Here is a 24,230-nt window from a genome sequence, read left to right as displayed (position 1 = left end):
CGAGTTGCTGTTGTTGGCAATGGTTTATGGCATACATCTTTATAGCACATAACGCATGCATAAAATCCAAGTGTGTGCTCGTTAATTAGATAGAATTGACCATGGCCAAAAGCGTGCCTGCCCGCCCCATTACTTGTTAGTTACACTCGTTGACTCTGCACACACAACACATAACTAAAAACAAACCAAACCAAATCTTAACAATGGCATTGACATCAAACCCAACTCAACTAACTGAAACCTATAAAAATACAGAAAACAAGAGTTGCTATAATCACATCTGCTGAACAACTAATATGGTATATTAGCTATAAATATACTCTTGACATTTGGAGCAAACCTTTGTCAAGCGCTGCTTCAATTTGCCAATCAAGTTTTTTTTCAATGATCATTATAAAATATATGTATATATACGATTATATATGCGTGTATATATTTTTTTTTTCTCTATTTATATTGTATGATTATTTCAATTATCAGTTGTGATGCATTTTAAATACTCTTTAAGAAAATGTTCAAACATATAAAAGACCTAAAAATAATCTACAAAATCAATAAAAGAAATATGAATATTGATTGAAGATGTAGTTTCATTACATATGAAATACATATAGATAATTACTTGGAAATACCAGAGAGCATTCTAGAGCATAAAAGCTATTTTAATTTAATTCAATAAAAATTCTTTAAGGTTTTCTTTTAGTGTTCAGTAATACACAACGTTCAAAGACCTACTGAACCTGTTTTCGAATGCAGCCAAAGCTGACCTTAAATTTGATTAGATTGACTATCTAATAAAAAGCTTTAACAATAGCATAGCAAGCAACTTGAAAAAACTAAAACATAAAGACCTAAGATTCGATATCTGTAACACATTCACAATCTTAACTTCCTCTACTTCGTAGATCTTTTTTTCTTCAAAAAATGACGACTCACTGTAGGCATATGGACCACCAAATGGGTGTCCACGGTCTCGGTCAAGCAAACGCTTTGAACTTGAGCGTTTGGGCATTGATGCAAATGAGCCTCAACAGCAGGCATACATATTTATCAATGCAAATATACATATATGTATATGCATATGTGTATGTATATGTATATCTGTTTAGCTATTGATTTTTGAACGATCATAAAAATTGAAAAGAAAAAAAAAACAAAGGGAGACAATGGTTGACACATTTGTTGCTAGTCATCCTCACCGACTGGGAGTGTTGCTCCGAAATGCCAACAACAACAGCAACAAAAACTAAGAAACAAAAAATCGAAAGAAGAAAACAAATAGAAGCGACTAAACTTGGCCTTTCAAAGTGTGGCCGTAATTACAGACTTCCGCTAGCTGCAAACGCCCGCCCAGCCAAAAGAGAGAGGGAGAGGGCAAAGCGAGTAGCTGATAGAGAAGGGGCAGAAAGAGAGAGAGGAGATTGGGGGGATTGGGTTATAGCAGACGAATGGGACAACTGAAGGCGCCACAAGGTATCCCGTTACAGGGCCATAAAACTTCAATAAGAGCAACTGGCGACAAGGCCAAATTATAACGCATACGCACACGTAGCCAGAGAAGCTGAAGCTGAAGACCCAGCTAATTGGATGCGATAAGACAAAATGGGTATGGCAGGGGTGGTTGATAGCGCTGAGGGTGTTGGGGTATTGCTGCTGCCACAGCTGACAAAACTTAAAAGTGGGCGGCGCATAACAATTGTGGGCGATTTGCATACAATTTGGCGCTAGAATTACCAGCAAAGCGGCGACAAAATGTTGCTGCGTCATTGCCAAACATACAATCATACAGTGTGTGAGAGAGAGAGAGATATGTATATATTATACTGCATGCATGTCTGTCTGCATACAGTTAATAAAGCTGAAAACTGGCTCAAACAATAAGCCGCATTGTTGGCCATTGTGCTGTCGTCTGTCGTCTGTCAGCCTTTCAGTCTGTCTGTCAACACAAACAAACAAATATATCAGAGCCAAAAATGAACGAAGAAGAAAAAAAACAGGCAGGCAGTCGGACATTGTCAAGGCTGGCCTCTATCTGAAGCTTGCAGTTTAACTGTAAATAAATAAAGAATAAGAGCGAGAGAGAGGGGGGGGGGGGGGGGGGGGGAGATGGATGTACACGCAGACACATAGATTTGCTGCCAGCAACACATGTGCATAGCAACATCTCTGACTGCCTAGGGCAGCTAATTAAAAGAGGTGCGAAAAAAAAAAAAAATAAATAAATAAATAAATAAAGAAAGAAAAAGGCAAGCGCAAGGCTGACGTATGCTCATAGCTTGCTCTTTAACTGTAATTGAATAAAGTGTGAAGTGAGAGAGGGAGACAGGAATACCCTTAGCAACTCTTGCTTCACTCAACATGTTGCTGGCAACACTTGTTGCTTCAGCAGGCACTCGCAGCAACAAGCAGAGGTTTGGCTGCTTAATCATTAAATCAGCAAAATCAGATCAACTGCAAGCCCCACTCATATCCTGCAGTTGAGCTATAATTAAATAAATAAGTAGAATCAGCGAGAGTGAGCTGCCCACACACACACACACACACACACACATTGAATTTAACTGCAGTCAACATGTTGCTGGCAACACTTGTTGCTTCAACACACCACCCACACACACAGCAGCAGCAGCAGCAGCACTCAGAGGCTTTGGGTGGCCAGGCCGCCCGCACATTATCCTCAACATCGGCTGTCGGCTGTCGTTTGTCGTCCGTCGTCTGTCGTTTGTTTGTTGTCGGCCGTTCGTGGACAGGTTCTATATAAAACCGGATGTTTCGCCAAACATCTGCACAGAACTGTTTCACTTTGTCACGGTCAACAAGTGTCCTGCCCCAAGAAAGCGCCGCACACACAGTGGAACAAGAGCCAGTTGCTGCGAGTGGTCCGTGATAAAAAGTGCTTCGAATTGGTATTTCTTCAAAAGGAATGTCCATTTAATTGCCCAGCAATTATCGCTTAACTTGATATCCCCTATTCGGAAAGAAAGGTGAGTTCTTGACCTCTAAATATATCGTACGCTGAGTGTGGCAGTGAAAGGACGTTGATTGTTACCGTTAAGAAAGTCTAACTTGAATTTGTCTCAAAATCTATGCAGAGCAACCGTAAACTTTATACAATTCGATATTATTGTAAAAGAACTGTGAGTCGTTTTGATAATTCATAATTTAATGACAGAGCTTGAGATTACAAAAAAATATAACAGACATCAGTTATGTTTCTTTGTTCTATAGTTTTGCCTTATTTGGTTTATATTTTATATAGTTTTAGATCATGCATCAAACAGTTGATAAAAGGTATTTATTTTTTATTTATTTTTTTTTTTAAATATATACCAAAATAGTTGATAAATGTTAGAAATTCTCTACAATTGTTTCTGATATTTCAAATTAGTTTAGAAACCTTTAGAAAAGAGTTCATGTTATAGAATTTAAAGTACATATAAATATGTACATATATCCACAGATAATATCCATGAAGGCAACCAGCTTTCAAATAAATAAATTGAAAGAAATCCATAAAACTTCTCTAATATTATACAATATCTATTCATAAAAGTTGTATACGTTAAATGTAGTCTGTACAAGTTGCTTCAGAACACCTAGTTTAATAGCCAGATGAGGCTTACGAGCTAGAGATGACGCACAGCATGTTTGATGTTTTGTTGTTTCTTGTTATAAAATTCTTATATAACATTAAATCTTAACTAAGATAAACAAACAAAAGTTTTAAGCATTAATGTTCAAGTCTTTTGATTATATTTTAAATTAAGCTTCGTTAAATGCAATTCTCAAAAACAGTTTCGCTGCGAATTCGCCCTCATAGTAGAAAGCGTAGAAACTAGAGAGAAGTTAGTTTTGTGTGATGTTTTAAAAATTGATAAAGATTTGATTCTGTATCTGATGATTTTGAATACTATATAAAAATATATATATTTTAACTGTTATATTAATTTTGTACAATTTTTTAATGCTTTATACTTTTTTTTTTTATTTATTTATTTAAATAAAGAAGTAATTAAAAATATAGCTGAAAACACTTTGATTTTACTTTGATTCTACTCTATTAAAAAAAAGAAAGAAAAACGTGAAGAGAAAACTTAAAGCTAGTTTTATTATTATTTTCATAACACTAAGAGTTAAAGTCTTTTGGAATGCTATTTCTGGCAAATATATTGAAAAGGGTTTACGAAAATATCAAATTTCAGTTTTGTTAGGCTGCACGCCAAAAGGCAAGTGAACCCAAAGCACGTGCTACACTACATAAATACAGTTAGAGTTAGCATCCAGGTGGTAGATGGCAGGCGGCATATAGCAGTAGTTGCCACACACATACACGTGTCTTTCATGTTGGACTTAATGAAAGCAAATTGAAATGTTTACGGCTGCACTTCGGAGAGCAGCAGCCGCAGCAAAGCGTCGCTAGATTTTCATTTCCATTTGCCAGCGCAGCTCAGCTCTGTGGTTTTTTTTTACCTTTTCCTCACACTATCAAGCAGAGGAGGGAAATGCTTAGCCTTTTGCCGGGCTTATGATATGTGCAGCTCAAGAACTAGCTGCGATGCGTGCAAACATTTTTGATTTATCGTTGACAATGGGAGCAGTTCACAGGAGCTACAGCTGGGAGCTAAAAATGTTGCAAATATCTGAGTGCCACACGGGGCCATCATTTGTCTTTTTACGTGTCAACGCTGAGCTGGCTGCCTACATACCTGATAAATTACGTATTTAAATTTAGCTACAAGCCGAAGACACTTCAAATGTATCGCATTGCTCAGTTATGAAAATCTGATTAGAAATCAAAATCAGACAAAGAGATAAGAAGAGAAAATGAAAGCGAAACATGCAAAGTTTCAACTTTCATATGACAGCTAAACGAATTAACGAGTGTAAGTGTGTGTGTGTGTGTGTCTGTATTGATATTTGATACATGTGTTGAGCCACGCGACGTATGTGTGATGCGGGATGGGTGTGAAATAATAAAGGTGCCGAAAAGTTGCGAAAATTTATGATGCATCTTCTTCTTCATCGTATCAATTCAGTTGCAGCTGCCACTGTTGCTGCTGCTAAATGCTGTTGCAACATGCATGTCGAGTGCATCATTCGTCATAAATCCGATGACAGTTTGTCTGCGCTTCGCTTCGAGTGCCTCGATTCGACAGCGGACGCATGTTGCAAGCAACACTTTGCGGCATTCGAATACAAATAACCGCGAATGCGTTAGGGCCACATAGGAAGAGCGCAGGCCGAGCGTAAGGGGCTGCTGACGGGGCCTAAGCACCGCTTGCCATTTGTCACTTATTGCCCCAAATGAATTGCGTCTGATTGCGCTTGCAATACAAACAGCAGCAGCAACAGCAGACACAACAACAACAACAGCAGCAACAACAGCAATAAAGCATTAAATTTTCGTACTTTTATACACTTGTTCAGGCTATTTGCAATTTGGCATAAAATATATGCTTTATTAAGAAATAAAGATTATATTTTAATAATTTATAAATAGAAAAGTAAAAATAAATGTAATATAATAATTTATTAAACGCCTGCTGTATCGTTGAAGTCGTCCGCTTGCATTTCATATTTGATCTTGGAACTTTCTCTTCTGCTCTATAATATAAGATTATTATATCATATAGCTGCCTTGCAAACCAGGCACAGAAAGTTCTGTTTCTAATTAGAAAGTGTTCCCTAACACTTAGTTAGCTTAACCAACCCCAGCATAAACAACCTCTAGAACAATTTCCTTTAAAACTTTGACTACTATATCATGCAGCTGTCATAGCAACACAACCCCTGACAAAAGTGTGTTTGTGGCTATAAATTTAGGCAATATTAGATTACTGCCACATAGGGCACTCGAACTGTAACCTGTTAAGAAAACCATAAAGTCGATTTGGATCAAATTTTAATTATGTTAAAACTATAGAAAATATCTGTAAAATATACAAACAATAGAGTTTAGTGCGCAATGCTCAGCTTATGCCTTGACTATAGCCTTCTGAAGCTAAAGCTACTAGAAGGTGACGGCCAGATGACTTGCTACTATTTCGTTTCACTCACGGACAAGGGCTTCTTGCAGCCTTTCTTTTAGAAGATACAAAATGATATCAAAGCCTATTCCAAATCTGTCTAAACTCGCTGCAACAATTATAAACTTCATTCAAAACTTAATTTACCCAGTTAAATTTAGTTGCCTAGCAACAATTTGTCAGTTAGGGTATTTAATCTTCATCTTAACATGATTTAGTCGTAATTTTTCCTTTTGCAAAAAACTTTTGTGAAATGTAACATTAATGTGGAGTACGTAAAATGTATGTTAATGTGCAGCATTTGCCAGCTCAGCGCAGCTTAGGGTCAACTTGTTGTTGTTGCTGTTGTCGCTGTTGTTGCTGCCTTTGCTGCTGGTGTCTACGGCGTAGTCTGAACAAGTTTTTTAACGGTTTCTTTTCAGATGGCCTAGTCAATTTTTAAATTGAGCGATAAGTTGACCAACATCGCGCATATTAATGTCAAGTGAAACACGAAGCAAAAGTTTTAACTCAGTTATAAACTGTCTGTCCGAGTGTCTATACGATTTCCGAACTCTTATATGTAGCAACAACATTTTCAGGGTTTTTTATCTGATTAAAAATATATATTTAAATAAATATGCATTTGCCGAGAATAGATTCATCTCCAAATCAAGTTTTCATCAGCTAGACTAGAGGTTATCACGAGCATTACTTCTCAGTGACCTTCCGAGAGGAGTATTTATAAGAAATCTATTTATAGTTCTTCATATCGAAATCTCATTGTTGTGATTGATAGAATTAATTCTTGTAAATGCTTTCTTGATTCATATAAGGAAATAAAAACAGAAAGACAATGTAAAAATTGTAAAAATCAAGCTTAAAATGCAGCTATAAGTTTTTTTTTTTTCTCTTGGCTTCTGTTAAAGTACTAAACGTATTTTATTCCCACACGTTGCCCATGTCTTTTAATTAAAAACCAATATGCCTCTAAATAAAGACCAAATCATTAATTAATTTGTTGTTGCTTAAAGCAAATTCTGGCTCTAAGCTCAAAATTCTGTAAAATCTTTACTCTGGATTAAAAGTTTCCTATATTTCCGTGCTGCATTATCAATTCTTGCTCAACCTATATATAGAATGTACATTAGAGACTTCGCGGAACTCGTGGCTCTACAAAGTTCTCAGTTGTGTCTGGCCTTTGTACTCGGCCAAGTTTTTCATAATTCTCAGCAGTACGCTAATTTACTGACTCAGCAGTTCCTGCAGCTGCAGTGCGTGGACAGCGCGCTTCACTTTGGCCATTTGACGCCTTCATCTGTGGCCGCATCCAAAACCCATAATCATTTGCATCACTAATGGGCTATTTCGCTGCTGACGAAGAGCGAAATGTTCATACATCAACTCTCTCCAGTTGCTGATGATGCTGCCGAAGCTGTGAATACCCCTTCTACTCTCATTCCTTCTCCTACTCCTACTCCTCTTTCTGCTTTGTTTCTGCTGCCTTTATCTCTGCTCCTCTCCCCGCTGCTGCTGGTCTTCCTCCCACTTTCTCCTGCTCGCCCGCCACTTCCTGCTCCTTCTGCACGCTGCGCCTGCTTAGCGCCTTTAACAAGTTGGATTATGGCTCTTAATGTGTGTCTATGTGTCTATGTAACTACGTGTGTGTGTGGGAGTGTGTATAGACTCATGTTGCTATTGTAGCTGTTGCAGGTATTGTTGCTGCTGTTGTTGTTGCCTTTTAATGCGCTTGGTTAACTTTTTACGCGCACATTCATATTTCGCTCTTGGCATGGCGGATGGATTATCGCATAAATATTGTTATGGTTAATTAGCGGGACACTTTCGTCCGGCCCATGGCCAAGGCAAACAAAAGGCGTTAAGCAGCTGCCGGCTACCGGAGTAGCTAAAACAACTTGTTGTACAACAACAACAGCAACAAGAAGTCCGAGTTGTTGTTGTTGTTGTTGTTGTACTTGTTAAGTAAAATGAATGTGACCTAGGCGAGGGCGTTAATGTGATTAAAACTTGTAATAGATAATGTAGCAAGTGATTTAAGTCAACATCTTATAATTATGTTATATGCTACCTTTACCTCCCACTCACCTCCACTCTCTACCCCTCTCTCTCTCTCTCACTCTCTGCAGCTCCTCTTAGTCATGGGCATTGCCTTGATGTTTCTGCTGGCCCTCTACCAGATGCAATCGGCCATACACAGCGAGATCATCGAAACGCCCAGCTATATAGAGAACTCGCTGTTGGAATCGGAGGAAGTTAATCCCAAGGCAGTGGAATCTGATATTTTGGATGGCTTAGCCAGCGATAAACTGGACCAAACTGAGCTGGAGTTTCGCTATCCCATCTCGGCCATTGGCATTGATTATAATAAGAACTCCGTAGTGCTACGCTTCCAGAAACCCGCCCACAAACCCAACTTCAAGTACGATCCGGAATACGATATGAAGCGCAAGTCTATGCAGGATAATTTTATGCGTTTCGGCAAGCGGCAGCCGGAGCAACTGCCTCAGGCGACGGGACCGGGCTACTACGAAGCTGCCAAGCGTTCTGGCATGGATCGCTATGGCCGTGATCCGAAGCAGGATTTCATGCGCTTTGGTCGCTCTCCTTCCGATTTTATGCGCTTCGGTCGCTCTCCTTCCGATTTCATGCGCTTCGGACGTGATCCCGGTCAGGATTTCATGAGATTCGGACGCTCCGATAACTTCATGCGCTTCGGCAGAAATATGAATTTCCATGAGGAGCTACGCAGTCCCAAACAGGATTTCATGCGTTTCGGTCGGCCGGATAATTTCATGCGCTTCGGACGTGCGGCGCCCAGTGATTTCGAGCGTTTTGGCAAAATGGATTCGAACTTCATGCGCTTCGGCAAGAGCGTAAATAGATCCGGAGCAGGAACTGGAGCCGGAACTGGAACGGAAGGTGGACTAGCTAGTTCTTCGGAGTCTAAGCAGCTAAATAAATTGGATGGCAAGCAGCAGGGCACTGAGGAGACTAATCCCGTGGATAAGGCCATGTCGATGCTGTTCAATAAGCAGCAGCAGCAAGGTCAACAGGGTCAGGGTCACGCTCAGAGGTCAACTCATGATCAGCAGCAATTGAAAAGCGGCGAACAAACCGAATCGGAGGAGCAATTCTATGAACCATAAATTCTCACACACTTAAATCACGCTGTAAATATTTAAAATTGGCCAAACACAACTGAAAACGATGATACAAATATATAAATACATCCTATAAATGTTGCAATAGTAAAAAAAACAAAACTGTACTTTGAATTTTTAATAGGGCTGGATTAAAAATTCATTAAATCTTTGCTCTGCTCAATAAATTTTGTCAAGCGATAAACCATACATAAAATATAGATATTCAAATCAAAGCAAAGGTCAAAGGTCACATATGAATACACAGAGACACTACAATGGCATAATATTAAATCTAATATCGAAATTTTAAAGTGTTAAATGTAATTCCCTAAAATGCATGCAAATGTTGTGAACAATCTTTTAAATAAAGACCATTCGCTAACTATTAGTTATTTTTTGACATCTTAAAGGCCTTAAATTAGGCATTGACCTTAACGAAAATGTAATTTAAATTAATAGCTTTGCTGCTGGCGCCATCTGTTGTGCAGTGGCGTCAACAATGTAAACTCAGTTGCGCGCTACAACTGTTTTAGCTATGCGCGATGTGGCAACGCCGAAGCAACAAGTTGTTAGCTAGAGATGAACGCGTGCCAGCTGTCTGCAACCAGATGAAAGTGTATAGCAATGCATATTTATAAAAGGAATTCAAAATTATATATATTAAAAAAGCAAATATAATAATAATGACCAGCTAAAAATAATTTTAAGTTATATATATAGGACAAATCATAATTTAGTGTATATGATTTTTGTTTCAGCGGTAATTAACTACAGCAGTTGCGATATCGTGCACAATCGCAACACGCACTCAGCTCTAGTTTGAACAGCTGAATGTTGCGGTTGGCTTCTGTCGGCACCAACCCAAGTCTCGCGTTTGTTTGATTTGCCTATTCAATCTGCATAGACCATTTATTAACACAACGAAATCTCAACGGTGAGGAACAATTCAAGTAAGTTGCAAGCAAAATAAAATATTCAATTAAATGATTGAATTTGTAGCAGCCACAGCAATTGGCAGGCAAGTCTAAAGTCCAACTTGTTGCTTTGTTGGCGGAGGCGGTGGACGCGGCGCTTGTATTTGTTTTTGTTTGCTATCTATACTGAAATATATAAATAAATAATATACTCTATATATGTATATTGTAGATATTGCAATTAGATTAATACGCTGCAGGCTATAAAGGCGATAATGTCGGCTCTGTTGAAAATGCATCGAGGTGAGTTTAAGAAAAAACTGTTAATTTATAAAGGCAACAACAAGACCATACAATTTGGTGATTACATAAGATTAATGCTGATGAGATTCTAGAATATGAAATTCATCAAATAATCATAAAAACGTAGGCAGTTTATATAATATGAACATTTGCCAACTCTGCTAAATGTTCAGACTCTCTTCTGATTGGAGTTCGTATTGGAAATCGAATTGATTTCTTATCAGCTTATGCGCTTCAGTAATTATAAATGCATTTTCCTCTATAACCACGCCCAGTTCACAAGCTCTTTACGCCCGCCTTTGTGCGCAGCGTTTCAGAGGCAGCGAAATATCCGAAGATCACCACGCACTACACTTTGAATCCGCGGGAGAAGGACGAGAGATGGAAGGACGTGGACATGGAGCGTTGTGTCGAAGAGGTAGATATTGTCATCGTGGGTGGCGGACCAGCCGGCATGTCGGCAGCCATACGGGCCAAGCAGCTGGCTGCTGAAAAAGATCAGGTGAGCTGCTTATGTCATAGCCGTCCAGATCGAACGATAATAAAAATTTTATTCTTGCTCGACAGGAAATCCGCGTTTGCGTAGTGGAAAAAGCCGCTGAGGCCGGTGGTCATATACTTTCCGGCGCTGTCATCGATCCGATCTCTTTGAACGAGCTCATCCCCGACTGGAAGGAGCAGGGTGCTCCACTGAACACACCCGTTTCAAAGGATACGTTCTCGTTCCTTACGGAAACGGGCCGCATACCCATACCCATCTTCAAGGGCTGGCCCATGGACAACCATGGCAATTATGTTGTACGTCTAGGACATTTGGTCAAATGGCTCGCGGATCAGGCGGAGGCACTAGGCGTTGAGATCTATCCAGGCTGTGCAGCTTCTGAGGTGCTCTTCCATGAGGACGGCAGCGTCAAAGGCATTGCCACGAATGATGTGGGCATTGCCAAGAATGGCGCACCCAAAGAAACCTTTGCGCGTGGCATGGAGCTACATGCGAAGACCACAATCTTTGCCGAGGGCTGTCGCGGCCATCTTTCCAAGCAGATTATGCAAAAGTTCGGCCTCAACGCAGGCAGCGAGCCACAAACCTACGGCATTGGACTCAAAGAAGTGTGGGAAATTTCGCCCGAGCGCCATCAGTGAGTTATCAAGCAAGGATATGCTAGAGCACAATTGGAACTTATTTTATTTATAGACCGGGTTTAGTGGAGCACTCAATTGGCTGGCCTTTGGATCGGTTTACATATGGTGGCTCATTTCTGTACCATCTAAATGAACCCACGCCCACTATTGCCGTTGGCTTTGTGGTTGGCCTTAACTATAGGAATCCTTGGATTAGTCCGTTCCAGGAGTTCCAACGCTTTAAGACGCATCCCAAGGTGCGTCATGTGTTCGAGAACGCCACACGCATTGGCTATGGCGCACGTGCCATCAACGAGGGTGGTTTTCAAAGTTTGCCCAAGAAGCTATCCTTCCCCGGTGGCTGCTTGGTCGGCTGCAGCGCGGGCTTCCTGAATGTGCCACGTATCAAGGGCTCGCACTACGCCATGAAGAGCGGCATGCTGGCCGCTGAAAGCGCATTAGAGGCTATCAATGAGGGCACACAGACGACAGCTGGTGTGGAGCCCGTAACTTATGCAGACAAGTAAGCTAGGAGGACCTTAAACTTATAGCTAATCGAAAATCTAATATGCATTTACCTTTTGTAGGATCAAGGAATCGTTTGTCTGGAAAGATTTGTACAAGGTGCGCAATGTGCATCCGTCCTTCCACAATCCTCTGGGTCTTTATGGCGGCCTTGTGCTCAGTGGTTTCTCCATATTCATGGGCGGTCGCGAGCCCTGGACGCTAAAGCATGGCCCTCAGGATCACGAATCACTGCAGCCCGCAAATATTAGTCCACGCATTGTATATCCCAAGCCCGATGGCAAAATCTCGTTTGATTTGCTCTCATCGGTGGCGCTCACAGGCACCAATCACGAGGGCGATCAGCCACCCCATTTAACATTGAAGGACGATCGCATACCCGTCGATCACAATTTGGCCATTTACGAGGGACCCGAGCAACGTTTCTGCCCCGCCGGCGTATACGAATATGTGCCCAACGAGGAGGGCGGCAATATGAAGCTACAAATCAATGCACAAAATTGCATTCACTGCAAAACCTGTGATATCAAGGATCCCAAACAGAATATCAATTGGGTAGTGCCCGAAGGTGGTGGCGGCCCCGCCTACAATGGCATGTAAACTGAATGCCAATGCTGCAAAGAGATTTGTAGATGTTGTACCATAAATGCATTTGATTAGTTTGTAATTTGTAAAGAAAGCAAAAGAGAAATACTAAATTCTAAATTCTAAATTACTCTATAAACAAAACGGTTGCAATAAAACAAATAATGAGAATTATGAAAACTTTGTAAATGTTCAGTTGCCAAAAAGGTTTTTTGTTTGTTTTATTTAAAAGATCGCTACTTTTCATTTTGTTTAAAACATCGACTTAATTTGTAGGTAAATGTTTATGCCACAATCAATTTGTCAAAACCTTTCATATTCAGTGCACGGATAAAACTTGTTTATATAGTATGTATACAATATATTATAAATATTTTTTTTTTTGGTTTTATATTTTCCTTTTATTATTAGCTGCTCTCTTTTGTTATTTTTTATGTTCCATCAACATTGTTACTAGTAATTTTTTTTAACAGAAATACATTGATGATAACTATATGTATATATATTTATGTATAATATCGATCTGGAGCGCCTTGTACATATATATAACTTAACTACTTGCATATCACTTAATTTGTAAAATATTCATTTCTCATAATTTTTTTTTTATTTATCTATTTATTTATTTATTTATTTTTTTTTTTTTTTTTTGCATTGTTTTTAAGACAGCGTTTTGAAGGTTTTATAAACTTTTAAACGCCTTTTTCTGGTACCCAATCATAGCTTATGTTTGTCAATTTTTAAAACATTATTTTTATAATTGAATCTGTACGTATTTATGTCTTAGTTTGTGCTCATTAATGATTGATTATCTTCTGGACAACAAATTGCAAATGGAACCACATACAATTATCTTTAACACAAATACCTAATGCACATCAAACATTAACAACATTGAAGATGAGTGGAAAACAAAACTAGAAATTGAAATTATACTATATTATACTATATATATGGTTGATCTATAGTGACTGCATGTATATATATGTATACATTTATATATATGGTTAATGCATAAAGTCTTGTTTGCCTTATAACACGCTTTGCTTATGTTGCTAATAGAGTTTCATAATCTTAATCAGGTGCCCCATTCAAAATCGTCGTACAACAGTGCAATTTCCATTTATTCTTTAACATATTTAACTAGTTTATTTGATCTCAATTGAATTGTTTCAGATGACAAAACCTTCCAAGTCAATTCAATTCAATATTTATATTTATTTAAATGTTGTGGTCCCTGTGACCTATGCATCGCCTTGCAGACGTCCAGCTATACAGTGCACTATCATCGCATATATCATGTATATATAACTCTATATGTATATCTAGATGTGTGTATGATCTCTTAAAGTATTCAAAATTTTCATATGCCAAATTGCCAAATTTTTACATTCCAATCATAGTTTTTTCACGCTTTTTGTACATTTTGTGCTGCTCTCTGTCTGCTTTTTCCTCGCTACATAAATTTATTATAGTTCTTCTTGTGTGTGTGTGTGTGTGTGTGTATTTTTTTTAAAGCTTAGTTTAATTTTTGTCTCAATTTGTTTAGGTTTGCATTAACTACTTGTTTTCTTTAAATAGCACAATAAACACCTGTATTGAAATATTTTCACCATCAAGTTTACAGTTTCATTACTTTTTTTTCATATATTTTTTAACACTTATGTTTTTTTCTTTTGTTCATTTAAGAGGCACTGTTCTTAAGGCAACACACTAGAGAGTGAAGTTTTAGTATACCAAAAATAATATATTTTATTTACAGTCAACTGAAAATGTGAAAAACCAAAATGAGGAGAAAATTGTGTTTGTTGGAAAAGTTTTAGTTCTTTTGCAAACTATATCAAAATTATTATTATTATATATATATATATATATTTTTTTTTTTGGAACCGGGTTCAATCTAAGAACACAAGATATCAATGGGGATGGGAGTACACTACATTTAACACTCACTGTACTAAGTTAGATTAACTGCAAGTACTTTCAAGTATTTGTAAGTACTTTTTGAGTACCTATTAAGTATGCTTGACCATATATGGACAATTAATATTCATTCAAGTTTTTTTTTTATATATATATATATTATCAATTTGTAGCGAGCTCCTTTTTTATGCACAAATCTGTTTTAAATTTTCAAAATTTTCTCTATGTATATATTTCTATCAATATATATTTCAAAATATTTCTTAAAAAAAAGGAACTCGTACAAACTGTTTGTTTTCAATGAATTTTGCTAATTAACATCTCAGTATATTGCTAGAAAATATGTAGCTTGGGCTACTTTTTATTATATATATATATACGTATATATATATATTTATGTATATATTTATATAGCTCAGTTTTGTTTTATATATATATGTATGTATGTAAAGCTTGTTGTTGTTCATCTTTGGGAAACCTGTAAAGTGTAAATGTTTATTGTTTTTGTGTTCATTTGTTGTGCATTCGGATCGTTAAATTTCGCGCTATATCAAGTATGCACAGCTGCTGCTACAGTCCGTAGCATACAAATAGAAGTACTGTTAAATTATTTGCATACATATGTTGTTGTTTTTGTTGTCTTATTCTTCTCTTTTTTTTCTTTTTTTCATTTTACATTGGGGCTGTATAAAGTGCAACAGGTCATGTAGTATCAAAGCAAATATTTACAGAGCGCGTTAACGTGTGCGTATATAACTATATATGACTGTGTGTGTGTTTATTTATATATACATATACAAAAACAAAATTTAAAAATGTGCAATTGACATGTACACAGCCACACCCACCGACATGTAGCTAGCCGCTTAAGTACTAAAAATAAAAAGAAATTGTTTATAATCATTTTTATTTAAATTATATTTTGTGTTTTGAGTTGTTGTTTTACAAACTGCATTTAAACTGTATATATATATTGTAAAAAATACAAAAAAGAACTTAAGGCTTCATCAAATCGAAACAGAAATTCACGTGTGTGTTTTTTTATTTAAGTTAATTACAAATTATGACTTCGTTTTGCTTACAAATCAAAGAGAATTAAAGTCTATCAAAATAGGGATTTTACTTTTTTTTTTTTTTATATACTTAAAATAAAGTTTTTTATTTTGTAATTTAAGTTTAAAGTAAAAGTTCTTAACGCCCACGCAAAAAAGACTAAAAAGTGTAAGCTTAATTTCAAATCATAAATTATATTTTTAAATTAAACTGAGTCGTTGTTTTAAAATAATATATATATTTATGTATTTTTTTATTATAAATTTTATCTATTAATATTTCAAACTATAATCAACCGAAAATTCATAAATTGCACTTGAATCCAGAAAATTATTGCAATAATAGTTTTAAAAAATTATAAAGAAAAAACATATTTTGAGTACATTTTCATGTGTGTGTGTGTCGGTGTGTATGTGTGTAACCGAGATTTTACAATTTTGTAAAACTTGTTCATCTCTTATATATAGTTATATATGTAGTATATTATATATGACTTGCATGTATTACGTATATTTTAAGTGTAATTTTTAAAACTTACTCGAAACAAAACATGTATATATATTTTATATATACAATCATAATCGCTTGCAGTTGACTTAAGTTTAAGTTTTCTTTAAATTGATTTAAACTAAATCAGCTCAACACACTAAAAACTAAACGAGTTTGAAAACTTTACTAGCAACAATTTTATAATTATTTGTTTATATATATACTTTTTATAATTATTATTTTATTTTATTTTTTTTTTACTTTTTAAAATTATTAATTAACTAACTAGGGGGCGCTTTCAAACTTGACTTATGAATAATGTTTTTATATGGGTTTGTTTTGTGTGTGTTTATTTAGATAACTTTAAATTATAGCTATTAGCAATACACATATACATGTATATATGTATATGCCTATTATTATTATTATTATTATAAGTTACACATTAGACAATAATTGTAGATATGACACTGTCACTTGTTTTTCGCTTAATATTTAAAAGAAAACCAATAACAAAACTTTTCGCTTCCAGCTGACTAAAATTCATCAAAACTATTGCACTGGCCTGGAAACTTTACTGTGCTCTGTTCTTGTTGTTTTTATTTTATTTTTCTTATTTATTGTTGTTGTTGCTGCTGTGGACCATAGCCCACGGCCAGATGTTGGCTATAGCAGTCATAGCCGCTGCCACGCCCATAGCTGCCAGCCGTGTGGAACACACGTTGTGCAGCACTTTCTTTACGTGGAGGCGGCGGCATCATGACCAGATCATTGTCACTGCTGACGGGCTTTCTGTTGCTACTGTGATGTTGCTGTTGCTGGTGTTGTTGTGGTTGTGGCTGTAGCTTGTAGCTGGCGCCACGTGCCGGCTATGTACCCCAGCCGCCAGATATTCTTGGCCTTTTGTGATTGGGCGCATCGTAGTCGCTCAACTGTTGCTGCTGTTGATGTTGCTGTTGTTGTTGTTGCTGCTGCTGTTGCTGCTGTTGTTGCTGCTGTTGTTGCTGCTGCTGCTGCTGCTGCACGGCAACCGCTTGTAGGCGCACATCCTGCTCGCCATTGGGCGCACCTGCGTTTAAGATAATAAAATCTGTTAACCTATTAGTTGAGCTGCACTGATTGCATATGTGTGTGGCACGGGCGGGCGGCAGGCGGGGGCTTTCATTTGTTTAAAGCCAGACGCAATGGCATTCAACGCCTGGCAACTCATGTGTGAGTGTGTGTATGTGTGTGATGTGTGTATGTATGTTCCTTGTGTGTGGGTTAAATGAGCGCAAATGTTAAACTCAGCTTGGATACTCAACTAGCATAAGTTAACTAATGGTTAGTGAAAGTAATCAAAACAACAAGGCAGGCAATTGTTATATATTTTTCATTTTTTAAAACATTTCTTCAGTGTTGTAAAAGATACAAAATTTGCTTGATTTTGACAATTTGGTCTGTTGAAAAGTATGGGGAAAATCATAAAGTGATATACAAAATTTGGGCTGTGTACGTGTTAGAGCTGACAAGCAATCGATAAACACCGATAAGTGACGTATCGATAAGTGAATTGAAAAAAATTGATTGAGTCATAGATCGAACGAGCTTAGAATTTTAATATTGTAATTGTTGAGGTTATCGATTAAAGACCCAATAGATATATAATCGAAAATGAATCGATTTTTGAAGATACTTAATCTATTTAATCTATGACATTCTCATTTTTAGCCTATAATCTGCCACAGAAATGCCAATCGACAATTTCTATTTCATTTATCAAATCTTTAACAATTATCGACAAGAGCAAATCAACAAAGATATTTTTATTATCAATATGCCCATCAGCTCTATTATGTTTGTATTGATGAGAACTATTCAAAAAGTTGTTCCAGGTGTGTGAGAGTAATGTATGAAGAATATATGTTTGTATACGTGTGGGTGTTCGTGTATGTTCTCTCAATGCAATTCGCATATTTGTATGTATGTATGTATGTATGTATGTATGTGCTTATGTTTGTTTGTGTATGGGTGTGTGTGTTTTGGCCAATTTACCGGCAAAATTCCATCTAGGATTATGTCCCATAAGCGCACGGTACGGATATCCTTCATACTTATCATGCCCTAAAAATTGTCATATAGTTGTTGTTGTTAATTGTTGTTGTTGGTTAATCAAAACGAACAAAAATATTGTTTTGTGCGCCAGCGCAGCAATAGAGAAGAAGAGGAAGAAGAAGAAACGATAAATAAATGCGGCTGCACACACTAGAGAGCGCATCAGCGGCGTATGCGTAATATTATTACGAATACGCCGCGTGAGCCATAGATTAAATTTAGTTTCTTTTCATTTTCATTTTCTTTCTTTTTTCTTTTTGCATTTTAGATAGCATTAGAGTACATGCCGCAAAAAACACGAAAACTTTCTAAATTAGTAGAAAAACAAGGTTTTTTTTTTTTTAAATACATTTTCTTGCGGATAAAAGCTGATAGGAAAATTTTGAATCAAGAATTTCGCTGGACATACCTGGTGTCGGTGTTATGTGACCTGTTGAGGAGGGCCGCGAATTGGGCATGACCAGATGCTGTTGCGAATGACTTAGGACGCTCAGATTGGTGGCCTGTTCCGCACTGCCATTCGTGCCGCCGCCACCACCACCGCCGCCTCCGCCGGACGTTAAGACCCCGGCACCGCCCAACTGTGTGATGGCATTGATGGCTGTTAGGACGCCCGCTGTTGAGACATTGCTGCTGGTGCTGCTGCTGCTCGAGCCACTGCCCGTGGAGCCGTTGCTGTTGTGCTGATGGCCACCACCGCCACTGGCGCCGCCGCCACCGCCACCACCGCCGCTGGCAGAGAGATCACGTGGCGGCGATTGCGGTTCCGCTTTGACCTTGATGGAGACGGGCGAACTGGCGGGCGGCGGTGTGCTATTCGAGACAGCCAGATGCGATAGACTGCAAGGCAGATTATGATGTTGGTCGCCGTTAAGTGTTTGCCTGCTGGGGCTGCTGCTGCTGCTATTCGCCGGGCTCGGGGCCTGGACTACCCACCTAGTGTGCTGCACGAGACCCTGATGCCACTGCGGCAGGCTCATTATGTCCGCGCTCATCGCACCCGATTGCGAAAAGTCCTGCGCCCCAAACGTATAGCTCGCCAGCGGCGGCATCGGTGTCTGCAACGTCACTACCGGCGTATTCAGTGACGTCTGGCTCTGGCGCTGCTGCAATTAGCCAAATATAGATTAGTGTCTCTGAATTATGGCCAACATAGAAATGCATCAATAGCAGTTGTAGTTGAAGAGAATCTACTATGTATTACTGCTAGTATAATATTTATATAAGTTTGATACAGCTAACTGCATAGATTTTGAAATATATTTTTGATTGGGATTTTGAAAGGATAAATTTACTATTCATAAATTCCATTATCGTAGCTCTCCTAAAATTACTTGATTTAAATACCTTCATATATTGTATTATTTAGCTCTAAATATCTTACATTTAAGCAATCTATGCAAGCAGCTTCTCAGCTTCTTTTTCACCCTGCTTCACTCTTCAGCTATTCATAAATGCATTGCATAAGATACCTTACATTATTCAGTGTTGCATAATTCTAGTGGCTTCAAGAAGAGCTTGTCATGAATAGGCCTGCAGTGCGTACAGCGTGAGCTGTGAGCTAAAATACATTATATAATAATCTACGCTGAATGCTCTTATGCAATGTATATCCCATGGAATAAACGTCACTCTAAGTGGGTGTTCATGGTTAGTGTTGTATAATACTATTATTAACTAACTATTTCATTGAATGGTGTTGTATTACACAACTAAAAAGCATGGATATAGATTACAGTTAAAGTTCGTAAATTTTCGCAACACATTACTTTATATAACAAAAATTGTAAACACTCTTTGCTTTACATATATACCTTAAACAGTGTTGTATAAGCACGTAGACTACAGGCTAACATTAAAAGTTTTTCACTTTTCCTACCCTAACTACAACTTAATTAGTCCACATATAACTTTCTGTTTTCCAACACTTAGTTTACAGCTTAAATAGAGCACAACTTACATCTGCATAGGCAACATCGTCCGCTGTCGCCGACATATTCGGCGCTATGGTGGGCGGTATGACGACACGCAAATTGGAAGCTCTGCCATTCTGGCTGCCCGGCGATTGCTGTTTAATGGGCAAATGATGCGCTGCAAGCATTTTGTATATTAATTGTTAAGTACATATATCAGAGATTAGGCTGATGATCCACCGTACACACTGTGATTAAGTGCGCCCAAGTGGAGGAGACAGTGGGTGGGGTGGAGACAGTAATCAAGAGGGGGCGTGTAACAGTTGACTAAAAACTCAGCTAATTGTATGTGTTATGGGGATATGTGTGTGTGTGTGTTTGCTTGGGTGTGTGTATGTAAGTGAGTAAGTGTCTCTATGTGAGTGTGTGTGTGTGTTAGGTTCCCTTATTGTAATATGAATATTGTCAATAATGCCCACCTATGCCAGGACTGGGACCTGGACTGGGTGATCCCACAAGCGGCGAATGTGAATGTGGATAACCGTTTGACATCTCCAACATGGTACCCGATGGATAGACTGATGTATGAAATATATAAAGAATATATAGATATGCAATAGTTTATTTTTTCTTATCACATAAAAGTGGGGAAAAACAAAATTGAAAATCAAAAACAAAAACAATTTGCAGGCAGTATTAGAGGTAAGTTCAAGAAATTAGGACCCAAAATAGTTGTTAAATCTGCCTAATTAACGAGTTGTGCATGCAAAAAGTAAAAAAAAAAAAAAAAAAAAAAATTAAGTAACGAGTTAGCTCTGCTATCTGCGTAGAGTTGGAGTCACTTGGTGTGTAAATGTAAAAAAAAAAAGGAAAATCACAAGGCAAGACAAAACAAAATATGAAATAATAAAGTAACGAGTAACGAGTAACTTGTAGCGAGTAGCTAGCAACGAGCAGCGATTAGCGCGCAACGAGTTCAGCTCATAGTTAAAAAAAAGTCAGTAAACGAACGAAAACAGTAACAGAAATTGTAATAAATGAAAGAAAATTGTGCACCCGAGACACTGTACTAACTTATTAAGGACATCCCACCTGAATCCGTCTCCGAACTCGATGGACGTGGGCTGATGTTTGTGTGGGACATTTGTGGGCTGGCCTGCAGCAGATTCTCACCGTAGGAGCCTGGCACTGGCACCGATACTGGCAGCGTGTAGCTCGTGTTTGGCATGGATCGATTTGGTGCACCGCCACCGCCGCCGCCTCCTCCTCCGCCGCCGCCGCCCGTAACACCGCCAATGTTCATTTGGCTGCGCTGCATCATATTCTGAAAATCCTCGTCGATCTTATTGTATTTGGCTTCGGTGCGGGGTGTTAGCGTATAGTCGGCCTCCGCTTCGGGTGAATCCGGTGACATGACGCCGTTTTTGTTCTCCTTCTGCAAATGACAACGGCACACACACAAAACAGACCGAGAAAGAGGGAGAGAAAGAGAGAGAGAGAGAGTGGGTGAGTGAGTGTGTTTATGTGTGTGTGAGAGAAATTTGTGTAGTGGTAATTGGCTGCGACAGAGTGAGACTAGGGTGGGGGTGCACTTGGCACTTGACACGTCGCCGCTTCGTTGATGTGCTAAATTATGTAAATCTTGTCTACGCTCTGCGCGGCATTAACATTACAAAACAATTTAAAAGGCAGCAAACAAAAGACAACAACAACAACAGCAGCAACAACAACGCCAAGAAGAGCCGCGACAATGTCCGCATTAGAAATGCAAAATTCATTGGCGTCCCACCGGGCGCTTCCGCCTGACCCTTCAAAGCTCTTTGTTAGGGCTCAAAACGAAAAACGTTTGCTTGCTCAGTTGCATAGCTCTGCTTATTGTTGTTGTTGCTGCTGCTGTTGTTGTTGCTTAGTTTATTGTTTTGTTTGTATTTTCCGCGTGGCTGCTGCGCTTTTTACAGTTCACTTGACTTTCCATAATTTTATGCAAGCGCCGCGCGATAAATATCGATAACTGTGTATAAGCAGCGATACACGAAGTAGACATGAAAGGCGAATATCACGTGTAACGAGAGTCAAATACAACGAGTAGAGTTTATAACAAGTAACGAGTTTCGCGAGTAACGAGTGTGTAGTATTGGAACTGGCGAGTAGAGACTATAACGAGTACCGACTGTAGCGAGTAGAGACCATAGCGAGTAGCGATTGTAGCGAGTATATCGAGCTTCCAAGTATCTCAACCGTAGCTAGTATAACGAGTAACAGTAATAACGAGTATCACGGATAGCGAAAACAAGTAACGAGTAGATGCAATAACAAGTCGTTACGGTGCGTAGCGAATGTATTACATAGGAAGTATACCGAGAGCTAAATATAACGGTTATCAATTATCGAAATAACGATAATTGAAAGTAACGAGTAATAATCACTCTAGCGAGAACCGAGTTTAACGATTAGTAAATGCAAAGAGTTAATTAACTTACCTCAATGATATTCTTGTTGGTTAGCGATTCGTGTGGCTCATTGTATTCGGTATATTTGAGCAATACACGATCCATATCGGTGCTGGCATATTGATAGAGCTTATTACTGGACGAGAAGATGATCAGCGCTATCTCGCAATCGCACAGCACGGACAGCTCATAGGCCTTCTTCATGACGCCAAACTTGCGTTTGTTGAAGGTCACCTGCGGGGTAAAGAAACACACAGAAAGAGAAAGAGAGAGAGAGTGAGCGAGAGAACGGTTAAAATGAAACAAAAGCGAGCCAACAAAACTGTTCACAATTGGCTGTTCAAATATTTATGGGAAATGTAATTAGAGGCTTCGTCTCATAGACCAGCACTGACAGCGATTGGTAATGAATCGATTATGGCCAAGTCAAGGCAAGAGGGCAACCGCATTGTTGTTGTGGCCATCAGTTATGACGCGTTTACGACTTGGTTAGGCATTAACCTTTACAATGCCGCCAATGTCCTCTGCATGAAAGAGTTTCAATCACCAAAGCACGCACACGGCCCGAGCGAATTGTTCGTTTGAGGCAAAGCAACAGTTAGAACAAAGCTAAAGGGTTGTTACAGTGTGTGTGTCTGTGTAGGTGTATGAATTAGAACTAGTTCATTGAACATTAACGAGAACATTTTATACGGGAATTGAACTAATGAAACATTATATGCGAACTAGGCTTTAGATATGCAGTCTACTAGTTCTCAAAACTGGGTTTAGCAGAACTAAGAACTGAAATGCAAACTGGATTCTGAAAGAAAGACATAAATTAAAGAACTAGTGAAGCTGTTTAGAGAACTATATATTTTTAGGCATATATCAACGAACTTAAGAACAAGTTAAATATATTTAATAAATATTCAATAATGAATCAAAACTAGTTCACAGTTGCCCACACTCATACTCTCGATATGCAAATATTTTAATTAATTTTTCATAAACTATTTTCTCAAACATTTGCTCAAGTTCAGCCCAATTTTAGCTGCATTTGGAGTGCTTCCGCCTGTTCTTCATTTAGTTGAAGCCTTTTGAATTGTTTTCAACGATTTTAATTAATAAATTTCTAGGCATTCATTTGCTATCTCCTTACCACAAGAAAACTTGCAGTTGCTTAAATATTTCGTGTACGCCCCCCCAGAATATTAAGCATACGCAACGTTTGACTCACCTGTCGATTGCGTTCATCGGTGATGCGTGAAATCTGAATTTTTTTGCGACCCATGGCAACAGATTTCGATTTGATACACCCAAATGCTGTTGACAATAATAATATTTCCTTATTGATGTTGTTGTTGTTGTTTGCTCCACTTCCTGTTGCTGCGGTTGTTGTTTTTTTTTTTTTTTTTTTTTTTTTGTTGCTGGCTCAGATGTGAGGCAGCAGTTAGGCTTACTCCTTGTTGTTGCTGCTGTTGTTGTTGTTGCTGTGGCAAACGTTGGGCATATTATATTTATATAGATATATATTTATTCTGATCTATAGAGATATATAGTCTGTATATAAGTGCTGGACGGCTTCTCGAAACGGCAAAATGTTGGTTTTCTTTTCGCTTGTTTTTATTTATTGTTTGCTCTGGTGATTGTATATATAAATATATTTATTTGTTGCAGTGTAAAGTGTATTCTCAGGTATCTGCAAAAG

The 24,230-nt window shown here is 38.2% G+C and overlaps 3 protein-coding genes across 7 annotated transcripts in view; 2 read left to right on the top strand and 1 right to left on the bottom strand.

Annotated features, from left to right (window-relative positions):
- Window positions 1-2,687: 2,687 nt before the first annotated feature.
- On the top strand, window positions 2,688-9,554 carry FMRFa (FMRFamide related propeptide). The gene is made up of 2 exons (XM_018011034.2): window positions 2,688-2,984; window positions 8,153-9,554. Exon 2 carries the CDS (start codon window positions 8,165-8,167, stop codon window positions 9,170-9,172), a length of 1,008 nt encoding a protein of 335 aa, XP_017866523.1. The 5' UTR covers window positions 2,688-2,984; window positions 8,153-8,164; the 3' UTR covers window positions 9,173-9,554.
- Window positions 9,555-9,959: 405 nt separating this feature from the next.
- Etf-QO (electron transfer flavoprotein-ubiquinone oxidoreductase) lies at window positions 9,960-12,798 on the top strand. 4 transcript variants are annotated; one of them, XM_089470616.1, is made up of 7 exons: window positions 9,968-10,119; window positions 10,169-10,187; window positions 10,316-10,386; window positions 10,662-10,888; window positions 10,954-11,525; window positions 11,582-12,031; window positions 12,096-12,798. In XM_089470616.1, the coding sequence occupies exons 3-7, from the start codon at window positions 10,359-10,361 to the stop codon at window positions 12,631-12,633; spliced, it is 1,815 nt and encodes a 604-aa protein (XP_089326742.1). In that variant the 5' UTR covers window positions 9,968-10,119; window positions 10,169-10,187; window positions 10,316-10,358; the 3' UTR covers window positions 12,634-12,798. The 4 variants fall into 4 exon arrangements, with proteins under 4 accessions (XP_017866513.1, XP_089326744.1, XP_089326742.1 ...); XM_089470617.1 differs by having other exon boundaries at window positions 9,971-10,103; XM_018011024.2 differs by lacking the exon at window positions 10,169-10,187 and having other exon boundaries at window positions 9,960-10,119.
- An 11-nt stretch (window positions 12,799-12,809) lies between these two features.
- The window catches only part of Mef2 (myocyte enhancer factor 2), a 66,907-nt gene continuing 55,486 nt past the window's right edge, over window positions 12,810-24,230 (bottom strand). The window contains exons 5-12 of one of the 2 annotated variants that reach the window (XM_018011006.2): window positions 23,760-24,221; window positions 22,571-22,774; window positions 21,165-21,525; window positions 20,570-20,668; window positions 20,138-20,268; window positions 18,587-19,283; window positions 18,118-18,186; window positions 12,810-17,173 (exon numbers count right to left, since the gene is read on the bottom strand). In XM_018011006.2, coding sequence (XP_017866495.1) covers window positions 16,953-17,173; window positions 18,118-18,186; window positions 18,587-19,283; window positions 20,138-20,268; window positions 20,570-20,668; window positions 21,165-21,525; window positions 22,571-22,774; window positions 23,760-23,813 — 1,836 coding nt within the window. In that variant the 5' untranslated portion in view covers window positions 23,814-24,221 and the 3' untranslated portion in view covers window positions 12,810-16,952. The remainder of the gene's footprint in view (window positions 17,174-18,117; window positions 18,187-18,586; window positions 19,284-20,137; window positions 20,269-20,569; window positions 20,669-21,164; window positions 21,526-22,570; window positions 22,775-23,759; window positions 24,222-24,230) is intronic. The other variant, XM_018011023.2, reaches the window with a different exon arrangement.

The sequence above is a fragment of the Drosophila arizonae genome, chromosome 5 (assembly GCF_054131065.1).
Source record: "Drosophila arizonae isolate 15081-1271.41 chromosome 5, UAZ_ARI_1.0, whole genome shotgun sequence".
Lineage (NCBI taxonomy): Eukaryota > Metazoa > Arthropoda > Insecta > Diptera > Drosophilidae > Drosophila > Drosophila arizonae.
The sequence above is the reverse complement of the archived record's forward strand: the minus strand, read 5'-3'. Positions and strand labels throughout refer to the sequence as shown.

Bases quoted from the DNA above. Each gene is read 5' to 3' on its own strand.
- FMRFa (XM_018011034.2), top strand. From the start codon at position 8,165: ATGGGCATTGCCTTGATGTTTCTGCTGGCCCTCTACCAGATGCAATCG.
- Etf-QO (XM_018011024.2), top strand. From the start codon at position 10,359: ATGTCGGCTCTGTTGAAAATGCATCGAG. The intron at 10,387-10,661 runs GTGAGTTTAAGA...AACCACGCCCAG, and splicing joins TCTGTTGAAAATGCATCGAG to TTCACAAGCTCTTTACGCCC. The intron at 10,889-10,953 runs GTGAGCTGCTTA...CTTGCTCGACAG, and splicing joins TGGCTGCTGAAAAAGATCAG to GAAATCCGCGTTTGCGTAGT.